At 40.4% G+C, this 25,180-nt stretch overlaps 2 protein-coding genes across 2 annotated transcripts in view; one reads left to right on the top strand and one right to left on the bottom strand.

The window, feature by feature from the left end:
* Positions 1–4,698, bottom strand: part of LOC105385909 (T-box protein H15) — a 59,273-nt gene extending 54,575 nt beyond the window's left edge. The window contains exons 1-2 of the mRNA XM_011556362.3: positions 4,158–4,698; positions 1,538–1,696 (exon numbers count right to left, since the gene is read on the bottom strand). Of these exons, the coding sequence (XP_011554664.3) occupies positions 1,538–1,696; positions 4,158–4,308 (310 nt within the window). The 5' untranslated portion in view covers positions 4,309–4,698. The remainder of the gene's footprint in view (positions 1–1,537; positions 1,697–4,157) is intronic.
* Positions 4,699–23,651: 18,953 nt separating this feature from the next.
* LOC105385882 (protein tilB) lies at positions 23,652–25,062 on the top strand. The gene has a single exon (XM_011556331.3). The coding sequence runs from the start codon at positions 23,733–23,735 to the stop codon at positions 25,038–25,040; it is 1,308 nt and encodes a 435-aa protein (XP_011554633.3). The 5' UTR covers positions 23,652–23,732; the 3' UTR covers positions 25,041–25,062.
* The last annotated feature ends 118 nt before the right edge of the window (positions 25,063–25,180 follow it).

The following is a 25,180-nucleotide window of genomic DNA, read 5'->3' as shown; positions in this document are numbered from 1 at the left end:
GTTTCTTCATTAGAACAATTACACAATATAATAATCATCATATTTGCATGGTATCTCATATACACAGTCGGAACCAGGGAGAAATAAATATAGGTGTGTTAGACAGCTGATATACATATACCTACAAATTATATACATATATAGTTAAATGTAAAGATAATATAAACTAAGATAAACTACATCCAAATTAGTTGGGTACCTATATACCTATACGGCGTCCTCAAACTTACTTTTATAAGATTATTAGTTCTTACTATCTTACTTAAATTAATTTCGGCTGCTGACATTTTCATTTACTCATAAGTAAAATTAAATAATTACTTCAGATTTTTAAAAGTGTTGTAAGGAGTCTTACAATATTTAATTATCATTTTTTCAATTTACTCATTACACGAAAAAGATCTTGAATAGTTGATAGCAGTAATATAATTTTCAATTTGGCGTTAATAGCGAACTCTTGGAAAGACAGAAAATACAATTTCATTGCTACCGTTGGCGTTGGAGCTTCCAAAGTTATTCTAAAAATATAATGAATGGTAATTTTTTATACCAAATTTACATAGATATTAAATTAATAACTGTCAGAAGGTGTACGTCATTGCATTAGCTAATTCCTCTTGGGCTATACTTAGTTACACGGTTGGAAAATCCTCTTTGTTCGAGATAACGCTGATAAACCGACCATTAGAATACCAGAGCCAAAAGTTAATTGCTCAAATAACACGTAAACAGGTCTATGATGAAGATTTGTGAGGTGCTATTCTAATTGTATGCAAATATCGTAGTCACAGTGAAAGGCTGATTTATGACGATATGCTAGGCAGATGCGAACACTAGGTATTTCGCAACAATGTACCTAATTAATTATTTTTAGAACCGCTGGATGCGAGCCGCCTGTGATTGGCCTAGATGGAAAATACGAATATGTTCAGCAGTGGACGTGATATGGCTGAGATGAGAGTACCAATGTATCGAGTAACACAGTATATTTAATTAATGTCGCCTAAGGAAGGACAGCAATTAGTTCTATACCCTAGAAATAGTCAAGCTCTAAATCATAACGATTTTTTGACGTTTTCGGCTGACTATAACAATTTTTCCCTGTACAATGATCTAATCACCTGAAGAAGGCACTGGTGTTATCCCATCCAACCACTGTTCTACGCCTTCCTCCTCCAGCGCTGGAGATCAGCTGCTGGACACAGAACTGAGCGATGCAGGCGAACACCCTGTAGTATGATCTACTCACGTGAGGAAGAAGTAGACGAGGTGTCTCGAGTGTGGAGAGCGACCGCGCAGGATAGAGACCAGTGGCGACTTCTTGTTTGTAAGGCTAATATCCATTTTAGAGTCACTGAGCCAGCGGAGTGAGTAAGTAAATTATCTGAGGAAGAAGTGGGCGAGGCGTCTCCTACGCCATCCGAGCACTGCTCCACGTCTGACTACTCTACAGAACCGTCTAGAAACTCTAGAATGATCTACTCACCCGCGAAGGATACAGGCGAGCTGTGCAACACCCTGTATAGTCACAAGTTACCTGAGGAAGGCGCTGGCGAGGCGGCGGCGCGGTCCGAGGCGTCCCCCTCGCCGTCGGAGCACTGCTCCACGTCTACCTCCACGTCCTCCTCCGGCGGCGGCGACCGGCAGCTGGACGCCGAGCTGAGGGACGCTGGGGAGCTCTGCCGGGATATTGAGCCTGTGGAGGAGTAGGGTTTTTAATAAAGTGTATGATTTTTGTCGAGGGATGGAGGTGGTGGTAGGGTGACGTGGATGGCATAGGAGTACAGGGTGCGAATCACGAGTATTGTCGACTCAAGTCGATAGCGCTTTGTACCTATAACATCTTGATCAGCGCCCTGACTTTAACGTTAGAAACTAAAAAACTGCATACAAATTCTAGTGACCCATCTATCGAATTACTGGAGTCGACAATATTTGTGGTTCGGACACAAGAGACACATTTCATCTATTGTAGAGTATGCTTGGTAGTTTTCACAAATTCGGTCAATCGTCAATAATTGAATTATAGCATATTTTAAAAGTATTTACTTAACTTTTGATTAGGATTACCTATGTACTATGCTGCACACTACTATGTAATCATAATCTAAATCAATTAAATACCTATATAAAGGTAAAGATATCCAGCTAACCTCACACTAACCAACACATTTCTAGTTTATTAACATTTAATATCGTTCACAGTCTGCGTTAACTAATGTAAACAAGATAGCTGCGAGTAACGAGTCAGGCTGGTGTACCTTCAGAATAAATTATGTCAGCAATGCACACCACAAACTTGATACAATTTACTGGAATATTCACTAAGGTAAGTAGATAGTCTTGGCTACCTCGTTATGAGTTTATGACAGAGTTATAAATCAGCAGGGTTCACTTTTTTATTTTTCTACGTAGTGGCACGTATGAAGTATGCGTGTCTACTTCATTACATTGATTATGGTTAAAATGCAATAAGCCATTCCCCTGAAAATCTTAATCCTATCCGTATTTTCTTATGTAAACTTAACTTTAATTATTGGGATGATTGAAAGGAGACTCCCCGAACGACGTATCAATACTATTAACTGTACTTTATTAAACTGTTTGTCCTAAAATAATAAAAAACAACAAAATGTACCCGTCAGATAAACTATTTGATAGGCGATCTTTAAATCAATGAGATATTGAACAAACTTACCTTCCCATAATAGGTTAAGTTGGGGAATTTGGACCTAACAACAATAAATGAAATAATTTATTAGCAAGTTGTTTTTTGACGCAAATTAAGTTACTCTGGGTATATGGGTACTTTGGTTACGTATGTAGGAGTTTGATATTCATAATTTACTTATAACTAAAGTATACCTAAGCATAATATAAATATTTTTAAGGCATTACATATACTTACTCAACGAGTTGGTATTTTATCAATTAAACGTTCTTTCATTAAGTTTTATTTCTGTAAAATGATCGCCAAATAAAACTCACATGCGTGTCGTTGGAACATTTTAGAGGCATTCTCGGGCCTTATTTACATTGTTTGGACAGAACGGCTGCAGCCGAGGCGTTCTGTTCCACGCAATTAATCCGAATAACGAAGCCACTGAGACCTGCGCCCGCGCAACGCGCAACAACCTCTCCAATTAGTATTGAGACCGCCATCAAATTACTCGTTATTATGCCCTTATATGTTTTGTAAAATGATGATAACAATTTTATTGCTTAGAATGTAGGTACATACTATATTTTATTGTATTTAAAGATCATGAGCAGTTATATTGCATTTACTAATAAACTTACCATCACATTTTGTCATCTATCACAGATCAGGTAGTGCTTTTAGAGCCAAATTATTTTATATCAGCTCACGTAGGTACAGTAACCTACTAAAATAATCCATAATATGAAAGAAAACATATTTAAAAAGTGGTATAAATAATAACTCCCAAATTGTACCGATACAAAATCAAATTAATTTGGGCACAGATTACTGAATAGTTGCTCATGCTACATAACAGGTACCTCAGTTCAAGATTTATGTTTCTAATACACTAGGTAATAATAGTTAGGTTGTATATAAGCACTGATTTTGAAACATCTAAAATAATGAAACTAAAACGCATTACCCGTATAAAATAGAGTAAATATGTCCTCACTATATTTTGTTACTTACCTATTTCGAAAAATTATGTCAATGGAAATAATGATTTAGTTAATTTCATCAAATTATTAAATTTGAACATACCTATCTAATGCAAAATATGCTTTTTCAATGTAACGGGCAAGATTATCTTTAGCTAATAATATATTACCGTAATAACCGCAGAGTATCTATTGGGAACACTAGTACCTAATTAACTCAAATAAAAGAGGACATCCGGGAAAGTTGACTAATCTGTTTTAAAAGTTTGTCATGGATTAATCATATTTTTTATCCTAATTCGTATCTAAAGTAATACACGTACCCGTACACCTTTGGATTGATTTAGATAAAACATAAGTTGTAAATCTAGACTACGTACAAACCATTAATACAAATGACACATAAAAAACAAACTATAAACAACACACTAACTACAACAATTCATATAAGTACTTATTTTTTTGCTTTTTTGCACGTTTAATTAGTATTAGCACGTTAGGCCTATCTGCTGTACCTTGGTGCGGCTCGGAGCGCGCGCCGGGGCTGCGCGGCTCGGCGGCGCCGCGAGCCATGATGGCGGCGATGGAGAAGTCCGTGGCTCGCGACTTGCTCTCCTCCGCCAGCATCCTGGCTGCGCGCCACACCTCGGAGCCCTCCACATCCATCAAACTCAAGCGGACGGTAGACTGTCTAACCGGATCGCTGTATCCATCGCACTATTGCAGTAATGTACATTGTTCCCGACACAGATGCATTGTTTGTAGAATACGGAGAAATCAAACTTAAAAAAAACACTAATTAATTGTAATAGTAAATATTTTTGAAGCGCGGCTTATTAAAAACTTATTAGTGTCTCATAAGAAAACAGCAAAAGCAAAAATAAGCATTTTCTCAAAATAAAAAAATATATTTCTTTATAAAAAAAATTATCACTGTCTGATTGCGACCGACAAAAAAAACGCAAATACGTATGCGGTAATACTAGTACAGTCCGTTATCACGTAGTGGTATGTTTGTTTGCGGATGTCGCGGGACAAGCGGCACGGGCGGGCGGCGCGGCGCGGACTGACGCGGCGGGCGCCGGGCGCGGGGGGCGGGGCGCCGGGGGCGGGGCCTGGCGCGAGCCACTGCCGCCGCTACCCGCTGTCACCGCCACATCTCCCCACTTCACCCGCCGCGCCTCAACCGAGCATAGGAAGCGCTACGATATTGCTACGAACTATTATGTTATTTTTTTTTCTTTCAGTTCTTAATTATTTTGGAAATGTTCAGCAATTGTTGTTCTTTATGATTTTTTATAGTAAGCATAACTATAGTTACTTACCTACTTAAATCATTATTCTCAACTAGCTTTCAGTAATAAAAGGTCTGTAGTAAAATTTCTAAGTTTAGTGCATTTTGTAAAATAAATCCAGCATGAGAACTTTATGAAGCATTTAAGTAACATATTATTCTGATTTAATACCTATGTATTTAATAAATATAGATATTATTTTTTAAAACTACCTTTTCTAAATCAAAACACTAAACTCGAACATAACATAACTGTGAAATCAGAAATAATGAAATGAATGAAAACTCATGCGCAGTCGTTACAGCGAGTGCCGCCCATAATGATAGATCATTATCAAGTGAGCGAGACAAGCTATGTGGGTAATGTGTCGCTGGGAGCGAGTGAGAGAGACAACGTTTTATAGAAGCTTTCGCACATGAAATAAGTGACAGTCATATAAAAGCTATGGCAGACATGAGTTTGCGGTTGGAAACCTAGATTGTTAATGTTAAGTCAAGCTCAGGTTTACTTTTTAAACAAGTTCAATTGAGCAAAGATTAATTGGAACTCTACATTGAATGGCCTATACTAACGATTGAAATCTCTGAAGTTACAGTAGGTACTTACTTATATTTTTTCAGCATAGAACCCTTTTTCAAAATGGGTTACTCTCTCCATAGTTTGCAAAAAAATTACGTTCATCAGAAATTGTAAATAGACAAATGTCCGTGACTGAAGAATTCATTTTTCAGTGCGGTCTACGACAGAAACTAAATATAATATCGGTAAGTAAGTTTTTAGTTTTACACCAATGCTGAATTTTAAATTTACTTACCTAAAAAAATATGCTAAATGGTTTAGGTAAGCATCAATTATTTTAATTATGGTGTCTGCTACAGCACAAATACCTTACATAATTAAAGATAATAATCGGGCATTCTTAGATTTAAAAAATACAACCTACCTACCTAAATATCTTAAAAAGTAAAAATTGTACAATACATTCTAAAGCACAATACATCTAAGTATTCAGACATCACGAACTGTATTAGCTGAGTACCTTTACAGTGTAAATTATTGCTTCCTCACCCTCCTACACATCCCCTCTGCTAGAGCAAGTAAGTACCTCCATACAAGACCAACATCTTGAAACAAAGCATCGGAAATACAAAAAGTCCGTTGTAAGAAGTTATTATTCGTGAAAATATGAAAAATACTCGGCACTCGGGCTATAACTCTCGGGTGAGGCATTAAGAGGCATTATGAGCTTTCCCGATGTTTTTCAATTTGCCAAAATGGCGTCGGTGAAGCACCGGCTTATATGAGTCGCTGAATTGCAATGTAGAGAAACGATATTGTTTGCGTTAGTATTTAAACCGTTTTGTTAATTTAAAACTTATAGGCTAACATAATAAATATAATGTTAGTACGAGTACCTAATAGTAATAATGGAATGGAAAAAAAGTCAAGAGACCGTTGCTAAATGATTAAAGTATTTGGCAGTAAAATCCGACACGTACGATCAAAACAGGACATTGTACAATATGTCGGAACTCATAATTCTTTCCCAAAATCAACACCAATGACACGGTCATAAAAAGAAGGAAATAGTTGAAGAATGGTTGCGGCGCGGGACTCGCATTGTTCGCGGCTCGCTGTGCTGAACCTAACAAGAGCAATTCACAACATCTCTCGGCGCCCATTTTTTCCAAACCGAACGTCAAAACGTCAATGAGCCTTTCAAATTCCAACCAAATATTTATCCGGAATGGGACTCACACATGGCGAAACGACCACACAAGTTGCCCATATTGCGCAACATAGAAAACCAACTCAAAATTATGACTTTTCACATAAAAACTTAATACAATCAGCGACACATCAGCGCGACATCAACCGTGAAATGAAGTGCTCAGCCGCGCCACCGTCTGGGCAAATTAATTCGAAAGGAATCCTGTTACAATTAGTGAGAAATAATGTCTTAAAATAACTATCATAAATATAGAGCACGTTATTGAAATTAGCTGATTAAATTAATTTAAATCCAATTTCCAAACGCAACCTTTTATCGCCATCATTATAAGCGTGATATATGCGCCCAAAACGGAGCGTCAAGTAAAAATAATACGGCCGTTCACTCAGCAGAATCGTGCCATAAAGTGTCAAAAAATATTGCGACGATCTCGAGGTTTGAATATTTGAATAAAGAATGAAGTTAACATATAAAAAGCGGTGGCTGCGCGGAGTAGCAACAAATCGTGCGCATTATGAATGACAAATGTAAGCTGCGAGTGTCGGGTTGCGGCCACCCGCGCGCCGGATTAGCTTCAGCTTACTTTCCGTTCGAGTCCCGGCCGAGGGTAGACCGAAATAGCTGCGACCTCTGCCCTTGACGCCCGACGCTACATCGATACCGGGATCAATGTAAGATATACTTACTTACTAACTTTTGTAAGGAAGGTGAAACTCACGGCTCCCGTTCTTATCTTTCAATACTTATACCATCTGATATGTACTTATTTACCTTATTTTTTTTTTATAATTTCATCAAGTCTGACAGAGGGAACAGGAATAATGGAACTCTAAGATAGGTAGCTAATTAATAACTGTAAAAAAGTTTTCATTAATCTAATTAATTAATAATAATAATAATAATAAGGGCAGCTTGTGGAGCGGCAGGGCAGCTTGTGGAGCGGCAGGGCAGCTTGTGTAGCGGCAGGGCAGCTTGTGGAGCGGCAGGGCAGCTTGTGGAGCGGCAGGGCAGCTTGTGGCGAGCTGTTGGACATTAGCGACCCCACCCACCCGATGCCGGGGAGAACCCCTGTTCCTCATCTCTGGCTTGCCTTTATTGGTTGTCCAGAGTGAACACTGACGAGGAACAGGATCTCCCACCTCTTGCTTGCCTTCATTGGCTGGCTTGAGTGGTGTACCGCTAGAGCATAAATGCTCGAGGAAGGATGTATTACCCAGTAAGGTGCTTGTAGGGATCTTGACCGATAACGCGATTGTCCTGAGAGCCGTGGAATACCTCTGCTTCCTTAGCACCTCATGCCATGTTGCCCCCTTGTTGCTACGTCACTGTAATGTGCTAGCGACTATTTTGGGGGGCCCATTTACTGTGTGTGCGAGTCACCCCCTGCCTTTTTATCCGTGTGTGAAACATAGGTCAGGCAGGGGCCATAGTCCTTCCATAGTCCCAGTTACCCAGTCCATTTAGCACCCCACTCCATAGCCCTGTATTAGTTTTCTCCATATCCTACAATAGTCCTGCACTAACCGGGGGTTTTCCTTGGGTTTACTTCCATAGTTTACACAGGGAAAATCGTCGGTTGGTGTCACATTTCATATAGATTAATGTTGTCAAACGGGCCTCTACATGTTGGCTTCGGCCCCATGCACGCCTACCAAATGCCCGGGACCCCATGGTCCCGTGATGGTAACGACACAACATAATAATAATAATAATAAGTTTATTTGCCAAAAAGAAGAACACAGTTACAATTAATGTACAAACAGTAGGTATATAGGTACAATGGCAGAGAGTCTACAGTAGAAATATATGGGGTAGTAACCCCTAAACTAGGCAGAGCCTGTAACTTAGGGGATACTTAAATATCCTAAATTGCTACCGGTATGCAACACACATTACTACATGGATTTACGTAGGACATTAATTGGATTGAATTTTTGGGATAAACATAATTTAAATTTAAAGTTAACTTATCTTACTGAAATAAATAAACAATGATATTATATAATCCAAGATATAACTAAATTTTACATATAAAATACTACTTATCTAAAACTATTACAATAAAGTTTTGAGCAAATCCTCAATCTCTTCATAGGTTAAGGTTAGCAAAAGTGTTGTGACCTTTCTTTTACACTCAAAGTTATTTGTGTGATAAATATTGATCATTTTATTTATCTTATTATAGAGTCGAGAGCCTTGAATATCGTAATTTTGACTGGAAAACTTCAACCTGTGCTTAACAGTCGGGAAAACATTTTTGCCTTTACGCGAATTACTTATGGCAGCGAGATGTTCAGCTGTAATTGATTTGTGTTTTCGTAATACTGTTTTTTGAATATATAATTTCCTAACTGACAACACGCCACATTCTGAGTACAGTGCAGCAGTTGGATATCGGAATGGTTTAAACATCAACACTTTTAGAAGCGCGCGTTGAGCACGCTCAAGCTTCAGTAACAGTGTTTTCCCGGCTCCTCCCCATGCACTTATACAATAGGTAAGATTAGATTCTACTAGGGCAAAATATACCATTTTTAATGTAGAGAAGTCAGCTGAGCGACGGAGATTTTTAAATATGGCTATTAGTTTTCTGACCCTGTTTGTAAGAGCTTCTATGTGTGCATGCCATTTAAGTTTCTCGTCAATATAAACGCCGAGGTATTTGGCACTAGTAACCTTAGTTATGGGAATACACGAACATAGAGTGCCGTTATTGCATGTATGGGCTATGATGGAATAATTTGGTGGTGGTTGTTGGGAGTTCAATAATGCAAAAGCGACATATTGTGTCTTCTTAATATTTAAAGTGAGCAAGTTGGTAGATAACCACTGTTGTACCCGTCGAAGGCTGATCTCCGCACTCTCCTTAAGTTCCGACCAATCAGTGCCGTGGATGACAATAGCTGTGTCGTCGGCATAAGTGAATATTTCAGAATTTGACAGTTGAAGGTTACATAGCTGATTGATATAAAGTTGAAAGAGAGTGGGGCCGAGAATACTGCCTTGTGGGACACCATAGGAGATACCTTCTTCGTCACTTGTAAGAGACTCAATCTGAGATACCTGCTTTCGGCCATTAAGGTAGTCGCAATAAATATCGACGCCTCTAACTCCTGCTTGCTCAATCTTTTCCACAAGGAGCGGGATAGAGACAGAATCGAAAGCCTTAGACAGGTCTAGGAATACAGCAAGACATTTACGTTTCTTATCTATATTCTGAACAATTGAGGAGGTCAATGCAATAACAGCGTCTTCGGTAGACCTTCCAGACCTGAAACCGAACTGTTTGTCAGAAATAATACTGTTTTTATTCATGTAGTTTACGAGGGTGTTATTAAGAATTCTCTCCAATATCTTAGACAGAGCTGGGAGGACCGATATTGGTCGGTAGTTGTCGACACTGCCTCTATCTCCCGCCTTGTGGATTGGGTGAACAATCGCCTTTTTAAAGGCATCTGGAAAAACTCCAGAATCTACTGCCAAGTTGCAGATATATGCAATAGGTAGAACAAGAGTAGCTCTGGAGGCCTTGATAATTCTTGCTGAGATTTTGTCCCAGCCCACAGCGCAGTCATCCCTAAGATTGAGTATCTGGGTTTCGATATCACTGTAGTCGGATTTAAGAATTACCAGAGAGTCTTTAGGGGTACAGCAGGATGGAGGATCTTTAAATTTACCTAAGTTAGGAATTTTTGATGCAAGATTTTCGCCTACATGTGCAAAAAATTGATTTACGGCATTTATAGAGAGTGAAGGATCGGAGCAACACTTAAGCAATTCTTTTGAGGATTTAAGTGTTTTTTTCAGGTTAGCAATTGATTTTATTGTTTTCCATAGAGCTTTACAGTTGTGTTTAGTTCTTGCCAATTCGTTTTTTTCATAGTTGGTTTTAATTTTTCTTAGTAAGTTAGTACAAAAATTTCGATACCGTTTGTAAGTGATGCTTAATATGATATCATCCGGAGTTTTTTTTAGTTTGCTGTGCATGTTATCGCGATTTTTTAAACAACGTAGAAGGCCCGCAGTCATCCATGGTTTCAGGAGGCGGTATTTTGTTGGAACTATGGTGTATTTGGTGTTCTGCTCAACCACGTTGGATATAATGCTGATAAGGTTGTTTGTAGCAATGTTGACATCCGAAGTATCAGTTACATTAGAAAAATCGCAAGCAAGCAGGTCCCTTTGTATCGCCTCATAATCTATACAGGTTTTGTATTTGCCCGTCGCCGTTTTCGTTTTAGCACAGTCGATACTTAATAACACCGGGGCATGATCGGTTATGCTTGTCTCAATAACCATAGTAATTGATGAGATGGGTGATCGAAGAATGACATGATCCAGACAGCTTTCTTCACGAGTTGGGTACAAATGGGCAGGCAAGAGCCCATGAGATGCAGTTAGGTTTAGGTAGTTGTCGCTATGAGAGTCTTGTTTGTCATTTATTATGTTGATGTTTAAATCACCCACTATAGCTAGAGTTTTATAAGACTTTAGATTGTTAAGGACTGTATCTAGGCTGGCTATGAATTGATCTGTATTTTTGTATGACGGAGATCTGTAGATAAAGACAAACACCATATCTAACCCAAGTTTAACAGTCATACAACTTCCCTCTACAAACAGAGGTTCAGATACACAGCATTTCAGATTCTCTTTTATGTATATGACCAAGCCATCGTTTTGATTGCTATGAATTTTAGATGAGTGAGTTTCATAACCGTTTATTTGTGGAATGATGGAGTTAGTGTTAGCTTCGAGCCAGCATTCAGTAAGGGCAATTATATCATATTCTAGTTTGTGCTGTGATAGTATCGTAAGCAGCTCATAAAAATTCTTGTTGATGCTTCGAATGTTGAGATGTAAGATGTTCAGAGGCGATTTGTGTTGTTCGATTAAATTAACACAATTTTCTAATGTACAAAGGTATGAGTTCGACACGGCAAGATTGTCAATTTCTGACATAACATCATTACTGTTAATCATTTATGACAATATATAACTCCAGTGACAAGCTAGCCGTTCACATGTACGAGTACGAGTTGGGTTACTGACTACTATAAATAACCGTTTAGATGCAATATGAAGCGACAGGAAAGTAAAAAATAGAGTAGGTACAAAAGTAAGGTCACTGTTTTTTGAAAGAAAATAAAGATAATTTATTCTACAGCGTGTTCTGTTTGAGCTAACTTTCAGCAGAAATGTAAATTGAGAAGTAGGATCGCTCATCTTATAATATTTTTTTTTATACAATAAAGATAATATGGATATGACATGTACAGTGATTATGTTGATATTTTTAAATAAAGTTATTGCAAACATTATGAAAACTGACCGATTAATGTAGAAGAACGGCATGAGTAGGTATTACTTATTTCTATATAATACTTATTATGTTTGTTTAGTGTTAGTAGTGCTTTGATCCAGGTTTCTCAGGCATTTTTCAGAGGTAATGTTGATTGCTTTAGAGCCAATCTCCTTACGTAAGAAAATTCTTCCATTTGTAGTCCAACAGAATCTATAGTTATTCTGTTTGGCAAAAGTGCGAACTAAATAGAATAGCTTCTTCATAGAGTTAGGCAGATGCTCATCAACATAAATAGGGGCTGATTTACCTGGCAGTCCGACTTGACCAGATGTTAATTTTTCCGACGGTGCCCTTTCTTTATTGTAGTGACGCACATTTGATAAATACTGCGATTTAGTTATGACCGAAGTAAAGTCGGCAATAATAGCGCTGTTAGTGTCCGGTTTCCCTGGGGCTCTATATATATCCCGTAGTTCTGTTGGGGAGATATCCATTTTCACGGTCTTTCCAACTTTACAAACAACATTAATAAGATCTTGTAGGGTCTCGTCATCCTTCTTAGGCACATTTCTTATCTCCAGTACTGAAGGTCTTGATTTATTTTGTAGATCTTGTATTTTTGTCTCAAGATTTAGGATGTAGTCCTTTAATCCCTTGCGCTCCTTCTCAAATTCTATAATTTGTTTGAAGAATTCTTCATACTTTGAGCTCATAAATTCGATGGACTTCTCGATCTCTAAGTAAGACTTTTGGATTTTTACATTTTGTGCTTTAAGGTCAGACAGTTCGGAGACCAATTTTGTAAGAACGTTGTCTTGATCGGACTTCCACTCCGCCAGCATATTCTTAATCTCTTCCCGAAATTGTGAAAGGTCACTTGCAGGGGAGCACTCAGCTCGCGGGCGCTTTGAGCGTTGGGCTATGTTGTCAGGGGACTGGGGTGTTGGATTTCCAGTAGCATCCGACTTTGAATTAGAGCGCATTACACCTCCTGAAGGCGGGGTACGATTAGTCCTCGGCATAGTGGGTGAGGTACTCTGCAGCGTCTGTAGGTATGTATAAGACGTAGCGAACTTAAGTTACTCTCACGCTTATTGTAGACTCTGTGAAAAACTCGTGACAGCGCCCTCTATTGGTGATCACCGTAATGAGTTCTGCGAGTGTTGTATTTGCAAATTTCGTCGCGAGCTGCACTTGCCTGATAGATCAGTCGGTCAGCGGGCCGCTCAGACCGCCGAAGGCCGGAGGATCGATCCCCGCTTGCAGCAGACTTTTCTTTTCTTATTTAGTGAAGTATGTTCTCACCCGATGGAAGCGGTGCGTCGCAGGTAAGTCGCCGCGTCTGGGCGCTTCGCAGCAGCAAGGGTGCTTCGCCTCCAGCCTCCCGTATGTGGTCCTGTCGTTCAGGGTGCTCCAAGCAGCATGTAGACCATGAGGTAATTTGATTTAAACAGCGACCGACACGTCCACTCGCAACAGAGTTCGGCGCAGAAAAAAATTATAACCCCTACACACAGGTAGGTATGTACAAAGCTCTACCATTGCACAAGCACATTTATCTCTACATGAGACGCTGCTACGTAAAGATGAATGCCGACATTTAAACCGGGTGCCGGTCAATTTGTAACCGGAGCGCCGGTAAGTGCCAATAATCCCTCATTAAGACCGGCCGCCCTCCGGATCATGTCCGGGTGTTATCGTATCGATCTACCCTCTATTTGAGAACTATTTTTTAAGTTAAGTTTTGTTTTGCTAGCGTCGGCTTACACGTTGTTACTGGGTATTAATTTAGAGTTAGGTTAATTTAAAGTGATTATTTATTAGGTAATAAATAGAGAAGTCTTTTTGCTAAAAGCGGATTGTTGAATATTGTGATGGTATCGACAAACAGTATAATGTCGGTATGTAGTGCTCATATCCATATTTATCTATGTTTACATCACCACAACTGACACTTTTACTTTGTAATTTAGAAAAACTGGGGCTGGGTATAACGGGATAGAAGAAAAGCATTTCCACGGGAAAAAAATTCAAGCGTATGCGAGGCCCGGAGGAAAAGCTAGTTCGATGTGGTACTACAAACAGCCCCGTTGTCGTTTGTATCCGGATTTGCTCCCAGCGCACGCAGCTCTAGGCCGCGACGGAGCAAGCCCACACAATGATCCGAACACAATCGCAGGTTATATTCAATAATACCAAGTTGAGAGTATTTAAGCTTTTATCGAGGTGCGGTCATAAATCCATGCGCAAGCGCGTAATCCCGCCCCCGCTGCGCCCGCGCCCCGCCGCTAGCTATAAACAGAAGTCAACGTGTCCGACTTATAAATCGTGCGCTTAACTATTGTATCTCACGCCACAATAATGAAGTTGGCTCGTTGAGGAAGAATTACGGGGACCACGTGGGTGGCCGCCGGCAGTAGCTCCGCACATCCACTGCGAACACGTCTATGACCTTCAGAATAAGACCCCCTTTGCCGTAATGACTAACTTCAGTTTTTTGCCGCCTCGTCGACACCCGCGCCCACCCGACGATCGACGCTGTCAGTGAAAGGTCGCTGAAAAAATCTCGGTGTCCCAAATGGTGTTTGACGAGCCACATCGTGACACGGTGTTGTGTTTCAACTAAATAACATTATCTATTTAGTAGGTCCATCACCTCTATGTCATCTGGCCTGCTGTACACAAACTAATAGGAACTAATTATTGAAACTATGTAGGTAAGTACTTTACATAAGAACACGAACCAATTACTTTTCAATATGACTTTTTTTATTACTAAGTATGCATCTGCTCTACATTAAATTACTTTGGTGCCTCTGATACACCTTTAGTGGTAGTAAACTGCAAACATTTGGGGTCCACAGAGTTGTGGGGGCGCGCTGCCGACTGGGAGCGTGCCTTCAGAATGCAAAAGAGGGCAATTAGAGCGCTAGCAGGCGTCTCGTGGGATACCTCAGCCAAGCCGCACTTTAGGTCGCTCGAAATCCTCACGTTGCCGTCGGTACTGATACTGCAGATTGCACTTTATGTGAGGCAGAATCTACCCACATACAAGAAGCACAGTGACGCGCACGGATACGCGACCCGGGGCGCCGACAGACTCGCTGAACTGCCGCGAAGACTCGCCAAGTTCTCCAAGACCACTCGCATCGCGGGCCCGGCAGTGTATAACTCTCTGCCAAACGATGTTACGTCCGCCACAAACATACATTGTTTTAAGTCTAGGCTTAAGAAATGGCTTGTTGAGCAAGCGTTCTATACCTTTGATGAATTATTTACTGTATAATTATTCCAAATACCTATCTATGTACTTTGGCTATTTTAATTATTGAATTTATTTTAATCATTGAATTTATTTTAATCATTTATAATTATTTTAATTATTGTGAGTTTGACTACGGGTACACTCTCTTTTTTTAATCTATTGTGAACATAATGAATATTATAGTTACTTATAATAAATATTATATTTGTAACATTTTTTTTTGACGTGTAATGTAAAAACTTACCAATAAATATGTTTCAATGTTTCAATGTTTCAATGTTTCCCATTACGTGAGAACACTCGTGACGAATCAAGTGATTCAACCCCATCGCAGCCCCGCGCCGCGCTAATCGCCACAAACAAACAAACACCCACTAAGCCGATATATTCCGTCCAACTTTTATATCCGTTTGCTCCAACTTAAAATATATTACTTTTTCTTTAGCACCTTTTGTATCTTTTAGTGTGTTATGGGTTATGTCCCCGTTTTTATAGGCGCTGGTGGCCATAAATCATTGTAGTCGAAGTGGTGTACAATCGTAAACAACGCGTCCCGCCGCGCCGGCCGGCTCCGGTTTCGAACCCGGGACCTCGTCGCGCGCAACCTCCGGGGGAGCTCCAACCTCACTAATTAGATGTTCAACTCTGTCTTTACACTAAATTTGTAATAGTAGACGCTCATGTTGGTTTGATTTGTTTTTAAAACGATTAGAATTCGTTAGAGGTGGCTGTAGAGGAATAAAGAAATTAGACAGACGGATATGAGTATGCTTAGTTTACGACCAAACACACACATTACTTTCATCAAAAATGTTAATAAAAGCTTGTTAAAGGGCATTACAAATATAAATTAAAGTGACAATATTAAGCTATAAAAAGCTCCATATTTATTAGGTAACAAAGAAATCGATTTTCAAGTCCATACCGTGCGTCGACGAACATTCCCGATGACCGTTAATCTGAAGACAAACCGGGCAGTAAATTAAACTTATTTCATTTTTAATGATCGCCTCGAATGGTGTTTTGATTGCGGCGGACCCGAAGGCGTCGACAACTCGACACGTTGATAACGTGACAGTTAAGGCGACACAAAAACGCACGTTTAATGGCCAAAAAACTGACTCTCACGCAGCTGAGATGCGGCCACGCTACAGAATCTACGCTTTTACGAGGATTCCTACAACATAGGACTCTTCAGTTTACGACGACATTAGTCTCAGCTTGAGACATTCCCAAACTCTTGATTTTAATAGTCACTCTAAACATTTCAACACTATCGCATTAGGAACGGGTCCTCTATTATTTCAAATTCAATTATGAGTTTGTTTGAAGAGGCTAAATGAACGTGAAATTAGGTTAACAAAACACGTAAACACATCAGATGATAACAAAGGTAGAGACATTAATCTCTCATTGTGGACATTTGTATGGCGGCGCGGATCGCCCCGTTGTTTGCAGAGCTGCGATTTGTTCCTCGTTCACAGTTCGCATTGTGTCGGGATCGGCCGGGCCCGGCGCTGGGTGTGAGCCGCACAATGCCACAGCACAACAAATAATGGAGCGAGAATAACTGTCTATCCGTCATATCTGTACACACAAACCGTAAAATATTACATGCGCCCAAACAATTAATTATTATAAATTACATTAACTGCACCGCACGCATAAAATGACGCGTCCGCATCATTTTCGTACGAATTAAAATTAAGGTAAGTATACAGTATGTTTCAGGTATTTCCAAGTCAATTAATCAAATAGCTTCTAAATATTTTGGCCTTCTTATAAGTAGCTGCAATCATCAAGGGACCGATTCCTCATCTTCTAACAAGCAAACCAATTTGTTTCTGAATTCTTTTAGAACCGCTATTCCCGCTAGGACTGTCCCTAGAGCTTCGACGTTTAAAGTAGCCTGATACTTCTGTTGCCCCTTACAGTACCGGGTAGAAGGTTCAGTATCGTGAGGCAGGACTGCATGGCATAGTGTGGTCGCCCGTCGCACCCGCTTCCCACAGCCGCTGATTGACAGCGCCCGACGTGTGACGTCCATTGTCAGACTGACATGCTGACATTGTCAAAAGTTGACTTCTGCCGTATTCCGCATAAATACGGAAACATTATCTGTCACTGCGACTGCGGAGCATGCAAAGATTGCGGGGCTACAATGTAACGACAAATTAAATAATAGAATTATTGAAACTTATGTTGGCAACGGTTACAGCTGCCGCTTTATTTCTGGTTCTATTATGTTTGCTGTTGATTTGTAAACGTCACCGCGTAACTTAACCTACTGGACCGGATTACAGGTATTTAAAAAATCACGTGTTTTGGGAACGGTTGTTTTTGTTTGAGTCAGCGCTAGACTAGTAACAGCAGAAGTAGTAAATAATATCTCTCATGAAAAATATTTATTTTCAGTAGGGTAATGAGATGTGAACCGATTTTATAATAAGTCGACCATTTATCCATAAATAGTTATCTATATATGTTTAAAAAAGTAACAATATTCTTATCTACACTTCCTCTGTTAGTTTTAGTGTTCAAAATAATAATATGCTTAGTAACCGATGGTAACCTACATAGGTATAGGTCAGTTTTTATTTTAAGAATATATTATATGCATTTAGTTCCTAAGGCGGGCCAGCATTCGTAATAGCCAAGGGTATCTACAAAAAGTTACTACATAGCAGTTTATACATATAGCCTCCCAAGCTCACGGCAGTATGCCAGCTGTAGCTAGGTAGCCTAGGTTGTCTAGGATATTTAAATTATATTCAGTATCATCGACCACAGTTTAAATTAAAACAATTTAGAACGATCTAAAAGACAAGTCTTACATTATGTAAGTAATAAAAACATAAACCAACCTAAAAGTTATACAAATTAGTAATTAAATTAATAAAATATTTTTCCTAAAAATATTGCCTTTTAAAAAGTAACACCATACCCTTATCAATTCATTTTATTTACCAAATTAACTACTAATTAACAGTGCCGTTAACTACACATGTGGATGACATAAACAACAACGGCTAAAATACGACTAAAACCCTGTACCCCGCTGTCACCAAAAACATGTAGAGTCATAAAAATAGCACAATATTTTTACAATAAACAAGGTTTAAGAGGACGCGAGTTTCTTGTAAAGTGACAATGAGGAGTGGACACGACACCCGGGGCGGCGCCCCCCGCTGGCCCCCGCGCCCCCCGCCCGCCCCGCGCGCGCCCGCCGGCCGGGGCTCTCTCCACGACACAATCACGGCATTCAACCCTAATGTGTTTTGAAAACGCTCAATAGGCGAACAATCCGCTTAATTTATGGGCGCACTGTGCGGCCACAAAGCTCACAGTTTCTTAAGACTTTTTAAACTGTTCCATTTCCGGACTCAAAAGCCCATCCCATACTATGCAAACCTAAACTTTTGTATGGCATAAAAGGTGTAGTTTTATTCAATGCCATTTCGAGTCCTCGCTTCGAAATCAAAACAATCGGATATAATTTTGAGCTGCAAGTATATTGGTTCGCTAGAGTCTGTCGTAATCCCTCGTAAGTCACACCATTATTGCGCCCCGGCTGTGGGGAGTTGCCGCCCCTCCTATTAGCTCTACTTCACTTTATCTATCTAAAGTTGCCCCTCGCCTTTGTCCGCCACTAATCTGTCGGGGAAGTGGCTAAATATCTTGTGCAAATAAATATTAGCGTTTTTTGCCGGGGGAGCTCGGCTGTGGCAAATCGGATTATGTCGCGAGGTAGCGATATGCCGCTTTGTTGTTCGTCTAGGGACCTAACAACACTGATGGTAAGTAGTAAGAAAACAAATTACGCGCTACTATCTATTAGTTACGCTACTTTAGATTCCTTTGCTAGGTTAACCATCGTTTAATCGGAGTTAGACAAAAAGTTTGGTTTGTTTGCATCACGATTTTCAAACAATTCTAATGGGTTCGATACGGAGAAACGTCTCGTGTAGGTAAGTACTTCCTATGTGTCTTGAGTTCTGACGACCGGTAGGTTGAACAAATATGATAAGTTGCCATCGAAACACCAGGGAAGCGGTAGACTGTGACAATGACGGGAGACAGGCGGCCCCGCCCCGCGCAGGCACTCGCGACCACGTCTCAGACACCGTTCACAATCAGTTTAATGTAAATACAACAGTAACTGCTACTCAATGACGAGACAGTTCTTCAGAGCTCGGTGTCGATGTCGATGTAGTTTTGACGATTCAGAATATTCAGAGGATGGAGCGTAAAAATGTCTGTCTAAAAACAAATAGCTGCCCCTCCGGCCGGGAATCGAACCCTGGTCCTTCGGCTCGCCAAACAGAGTCACTAACCACTAAGCCATTTGTTTTTCTCAAAATAGATTATACCTATATAGACTCTGTTGAAAAGATTTAAGTATCTCGATTTGTCGTTCTCGAAGACTTCTTTAGGTCTTGTGGTAGGTTGACATTGTCGCATTTCATTGAATATGTCAGAAATAGGAGTATCAGAGGAACGCTGGATTAGCATAAAGAGTGGCTGCCGGGTCCGGCGGCGGCGGCGGCGGCGGGCATGCCTATTCATGAGCGCCGGCTGCGCCCACCGCCAGCCCTCTCCCTGCCGCATTTGAATAAATACAATTAACTTGTTTGTTTTACTCGCCCCGACCTCGCCTTCGGGCGACCGCATTCCTCAATATTTGACACAGAGACAAACAAGCGGTCGGATAACGCACCCAGCAGTTGCTGGCGGGGTGAGAGTTTCGCAGGTGAGATATTCAAATTGCGGCTAATGGTGATATTCGGCGGGGGCAGCGGCGCGCTCAAAGCGCGGCCGGCGCGCCGCACTGTTATTATCTCAACACCATCGCGCATTCGCCTCCTCGTTCCTTTTTTACTAGACGCGTCTGTCCCGCTCCTCTCGCCAGCGCAGAGCGGGAGGCGCGATCGTTTATACTAAACTCGACTCGAGGGCGTTCCTCTGACGATTTATCATTTAGCGTTGCCTACAGACATTATTTGAAACGCATTAAAATTGGAAATTTGTCGGCATCGAAATGAGTACTCCTCTAGAGTGCATAATTTATCGCTTAAACCACATCCGGCGAGAGAGTTGTGATTACTCTAATTACTAATTCATTGACGATGATGATGATATCGTTAGTTGTAATGTAACTTCTAAATTGGAGCCGCTAAGAGCATTAATGTGCAGCTATGAATTCATTTGGCTTAATTATAGTTGCTTTCATGATACTGTATTTCCTTTTAATAAGGCAGTTGGTAAGGTACCTCGCTAATTATTTAGTGCGGTAAGTACAGGAATAATCCACTCCATAACTTACGTGGCACTGAAAGCTCTTCTCTTACTCCGCAGCCCACATATTTAAATAGATACAATGTCAGTGCTGTATTCTCTCAAAATATTAGTAAAAGTTATATTGTGTTCTAGTGTACTACTATACCTGGATATGTATGTACAGACTAGTAGAGTCGACTTAGACTCGCTAGCGAGGCGCGTCCAGCGCAGCCCTGAGGAAGCTGTCACGCGCGCACACAACATGTGATGAATATGTATTGGCAGACCGCGGCGGCTTGTAATTTGATACTCGCCGGTAATTATTTACGTGAGAATGGCTGCCCCCTCCCCCTCCCCGCCCTCCCCGCGCTGGCCCTCCGGAACGAATCGCTGATTGCAGGGAGATGCCGCCGCCAGATTGCTGCGCGGGCGCACGCTCCGCCGCCTCGCGCGGCTCTCACCTCGCTTTCTGATCCATCGGCCAGCACCTACGCCAGGGATGAATACTTAGACGCATGAAGCTATTAGAGCACCAAGTTACCAAGTCTCCTAATACATAGGCAATATTCAAGAAAGTGGAACTGGAAGTTACGAAATCTTAACTGACCGTACCATAAAACTAGACACGGCTGAAAAAATGGTACAGTAAACCAATATGCAGGGTGACACAAGCTGCTGTGTATTCATATCCCTGGTTCAGTTCTTTTTAATTACTTACTTAAGTATATTAATTCTATTTTATATTGGTAGATAGAGATCCCTTGAATGAATATAGAGGTAACTTATTACAAAGTTTAGACGCTTATGATGGTGATTAAACAGCAGATTTACAAAAAGTAACTACCAAAATACTGAACTAAACGCGTGAACCAACTACCTACCTAACTCCCGCGCAGATAAATCACATCTCATTAACTGGGCAGTTTAGCACGAACACAGGTGTATCAAGTTTAACTTTAAATTTTATTTTATCTGCAACAGAAATCTTCGGTGATGACGGTTGTTTTGACTTGTCCTGACATTTGCGTGTATTTAATCAGCTTTTAGAGTCGGTTCCCGACTCTCAATTTAAAGCAAAAGGCCAAATAGCTACTTAATTGGGTTACGAAACGAGTAACGCCTACTGTATCGATTAGCTCTGTAATTACAGCGGCTACAAGAAAGGTATAATTGCTGTACTAAAACATGACTTGTACATTTGTAGGTACTATAAAACTATAAGTTACGGTTACTGCACTAAAATTATAAAAACAAAAAAGGAATAAGTTAGTTCTGTCTTTTAACTTGAATACGAATAAAATATTTCATGATAACTAAAATATTTAATTATATCAACTGCAATTACTTAATTTAATCTCATTTCCGAATTTAAACTAAGTAACTACGATAGAAAAGCTCCATTCATTTATCATTCTATTTTAACCTCACAACAGAGTAGCAGGCGCCATCTAGCGAATTATTATTGAACTATTTTGTCTACCAACCATTGAACACACGGCTGAACACCAACGGCAGAAAGTAGAGACAGGTGGAGCTTTAAGCTCGCTATACAGCTCTACAATAGAGCATTTTGGAAATTCACGTTTTAATTTATGCGTAAATATGGTATGTGTTTAAGAATGTGTTTGTTTTACCAACAAACAAAATGTTAAATGGGGCTGTTTCAATAAGTGGGCCTGTTATAGAGAGTGTGCGGCGCCCCGCCGCGCCGGGTGGCCCGCAAACATACACAGACAGCGGGGCGCCGCCGCCGCCGCCGCCGCCGCTCCACGACACATCGCCTTCCCTTCCTCTCATCTCAAGTTTTTTCCACGAATTCCTTTTTCCAACCAACCATATCAATAATAAAACAAGTCCTGATGATAGTAATCCTTCATCCTCATTGTCTTTTGGCAGTTTCGTGGAATAAAATATGCTGCGCTCCCGCGATGTGATATCTGGGACGTCATAGTTACAAATGGCGTCGCTTAAAATCTTTTAATACCCACTACATCACGGCTATATTAATTTAGTACGCTTGAGTGGAAGTGGCTGCCCTGCCACCGATGGAATGTTAAATGACGGATTACAGATCGAAAGATAACTCGAGATCTCGTAGATTCTATCATTACTTCTCTGGCACACCAGGGAGCCTAATAAAGCTCCAATTATAAATTAGAACGTGTTATTAAATTCTTAATTAATGATATCCATAATTATATGTTCGAGTATATGGTAGATAACTATAGCATCGAAGATCATGGAATTAAGAAGTAGGTAATATCTCGCAGATATAAAAAAAATTTAATACCTGTATTTACATGAATACTTATATAAATTAATAATTTTTTTTCGCGCCACCACTCCGTAATCGACATAGTTCGGAGGGCTCTTGTTTCTGCGAACATTCCAAGCGTGCTTGAGCCACCCGGCCTGTCTCGTACCGATGGCAAGCGTCCTGATGGTCTAACGCTGGTGCCGTGGGAAAGAGGGCGATGTCTGTTGTGGGACGCGACATGTGTCTGCACTTTTGCGCAGTCACACGTAGTTTTCACTGCAGCAACCGCTGGTGCCGCAGCGGAGGCAGTGGCAAGGCAGAAATGTAGCAAATACCGCGCACTCATGACCTCATACGCATTCGTTCCTCTGGCATTGGAGACAACTGGGGTCTGGGGAACACAGGGCAGGGCATTCATAAAAGAGTTAGGGCGTCGTCTTAGGGATCGAGGACATGACTAGCGCTCTGGGGCGTACTTGATGCAGAGGATCGCCCTCGCAGTGCAGCGCGGTAATGCTGCCAGCGTGATGGGAACCTTTGGGTCCGGTGCGCCCTGGGGCGGGCTATTTGTATAATTTTGTATAATATCTAAGTATGTTTTCCTACATATATTAATTATTATGAATACCTAAATTAAAAATTATGTTCTTACTACATCTTTCTGTTCCTTGTACTACTAGGAATATTAGAATAGCGATAGCGGCCTACAGCTCAACTCCGTTATTAAAATAACGTGAACTTCGTTGTTGAATAACGTGCAGAGAGAATCATAGAGAAAAAATGCGAACTGAGTGCGAAACAGATTGATACCGTTTCCATGGTTACAAAGGCCTATAACCATTGCTTAGCAACGACAATCACTTATCTGTCATCCGTCGACCATCAATATTGACGAAATCTTCTAAAACTTTAGAAATCTACAATTATGATTATAACTTAACGGTAAAGATCTGGTGAAAATGGTATTCATAACCGTAGAGCTGGTGCGTAAGAGTGCTGAACATCACGACCGGGAACTAGCACCGCTGGAGGAGATCGCCCTTCACCAGAAGAACATTGAGAAAATCGAATACCTCCAAGATTGGTGCCCCAAGCTCAAAATACTTCTGTTGCAAAGCAATCTCATAGCCAAGATCGAAAACCTTAACAAGTTGAAATATTTGAACTATCTCAACCTTGCGATGAACAACATTGAAGTTATAGAAAATCTAGATAGATGTGAGTCACTTCAAAAGTTAGACCTTACACTGAACTTCATCGGAAACATAGTCAGTGTTGAAAGCTTGGTTAACATCTACAACTTGGAAACTCTATATCTAACAGGGAATCCGTGTGTGGACTACGACAACTACAGACACTTTGTCGTAGGCACTCTTCCTCAGCTTACTTCGCTCGACGGTCATGACATTGAAAGGTCTGAAAGGATACAAGCGCTGCAAAATCTTCCTCATATTAGATCCGATATTTTATTTGAGCAAGAAAACTACCGACACCTACGTAGAAAGCAAAAGACTCGACTAGACCAAAACATCAATGAAAAGTGGGAAAAAGTATATAAAGATATGGATCCGGATGAACGCAACAAGAAATTTTGGTCCGAGAAGTGTGAACATGCACCTGAAGTCCGATACGAAATGGAACGTATGAGGCAAATGAAACTGCAAGCTGAATCTGAAGATAAAAATGATGAAAAACCTCGCGAACTTAAATTATTTGCACCGGATGGCCGTCCGTATAACTTAAATCAAGCGAAAATAGATTTTACTTTCAGTGATTGGGATCCTGACCAGTACACCCTGGACCTTGCAGTTTACAAATACATGGACACGAGTCTTGTAGATGTTGATGTGCAGTCTAATTATGTAAGAGCCACCATCAAGGAAAAAATATTTCAACTACACCTGCCTGAAGAAGTTGACACAGTAAATTCGAAAGCACAACGATCTCAAACCACGGGGCATTTAGTAATTACTATGCCGAAGGCTAAAGCAATCGCTAGAAAATTAGAAATGGAAAAAGAAATGTACAGTGAAATGAGATTTGATAAGAAAGAAAATAAAAAATGTGAGGAATATACTAGAAACGGTCAGCGCCAATCAAAACGAGAATTTCTAGAAATAGGTCCAGAACCGGCTGAAGTTCTTGATTTTACTAGTATGACGAAACCACGGGATACTTTTAAACAAATCAATCTTCGCACTAAACTTACCGTAAAGAAGCCCTCGCCTGATTTTGTGGACGACCCAGAAGTGCCTGATCTTATTTAACGCATGGGGATGTAGATAACGCCTAGCCGTGAGTTAATAGCACCATCACATATCGTCGTAGTTAGAGCATGGTTAAGTTGAAACGGCTTTGATCCTTTTTTACGTTAGTCATAATTATATTCTACTGCTGTTATTATTTA

This window comes from Plutella xylostella, chromosome 4 (assembly GCF_932276165.1).
Source record: "Plutella xylostella chromosome 4, ilPluXylo3.1, whole genome shotgun sequence".
In the NCBI taxonomy this organism is placed as follows: Eukaryota; Metazoa; Arthropoda; class Insecta; order Lepidoptera; family Plutellidae; genus Plutella; species Plutella xylostella.
Note: the sequence above shows the minus strand (reverse complement) of the source record. Positions and strands in the feature narration are given on the sequence as shown.

Bases quoted from the DNA above. Each gene is read 5' to 3' on its own strand.
- LOC105385882 (XM_011556331.3), top strand. From the start codon at position 23,733: ATGGTATTCATAACCGTAGAGCTGGTGCGTAAGAGTGCTGAACATCAC.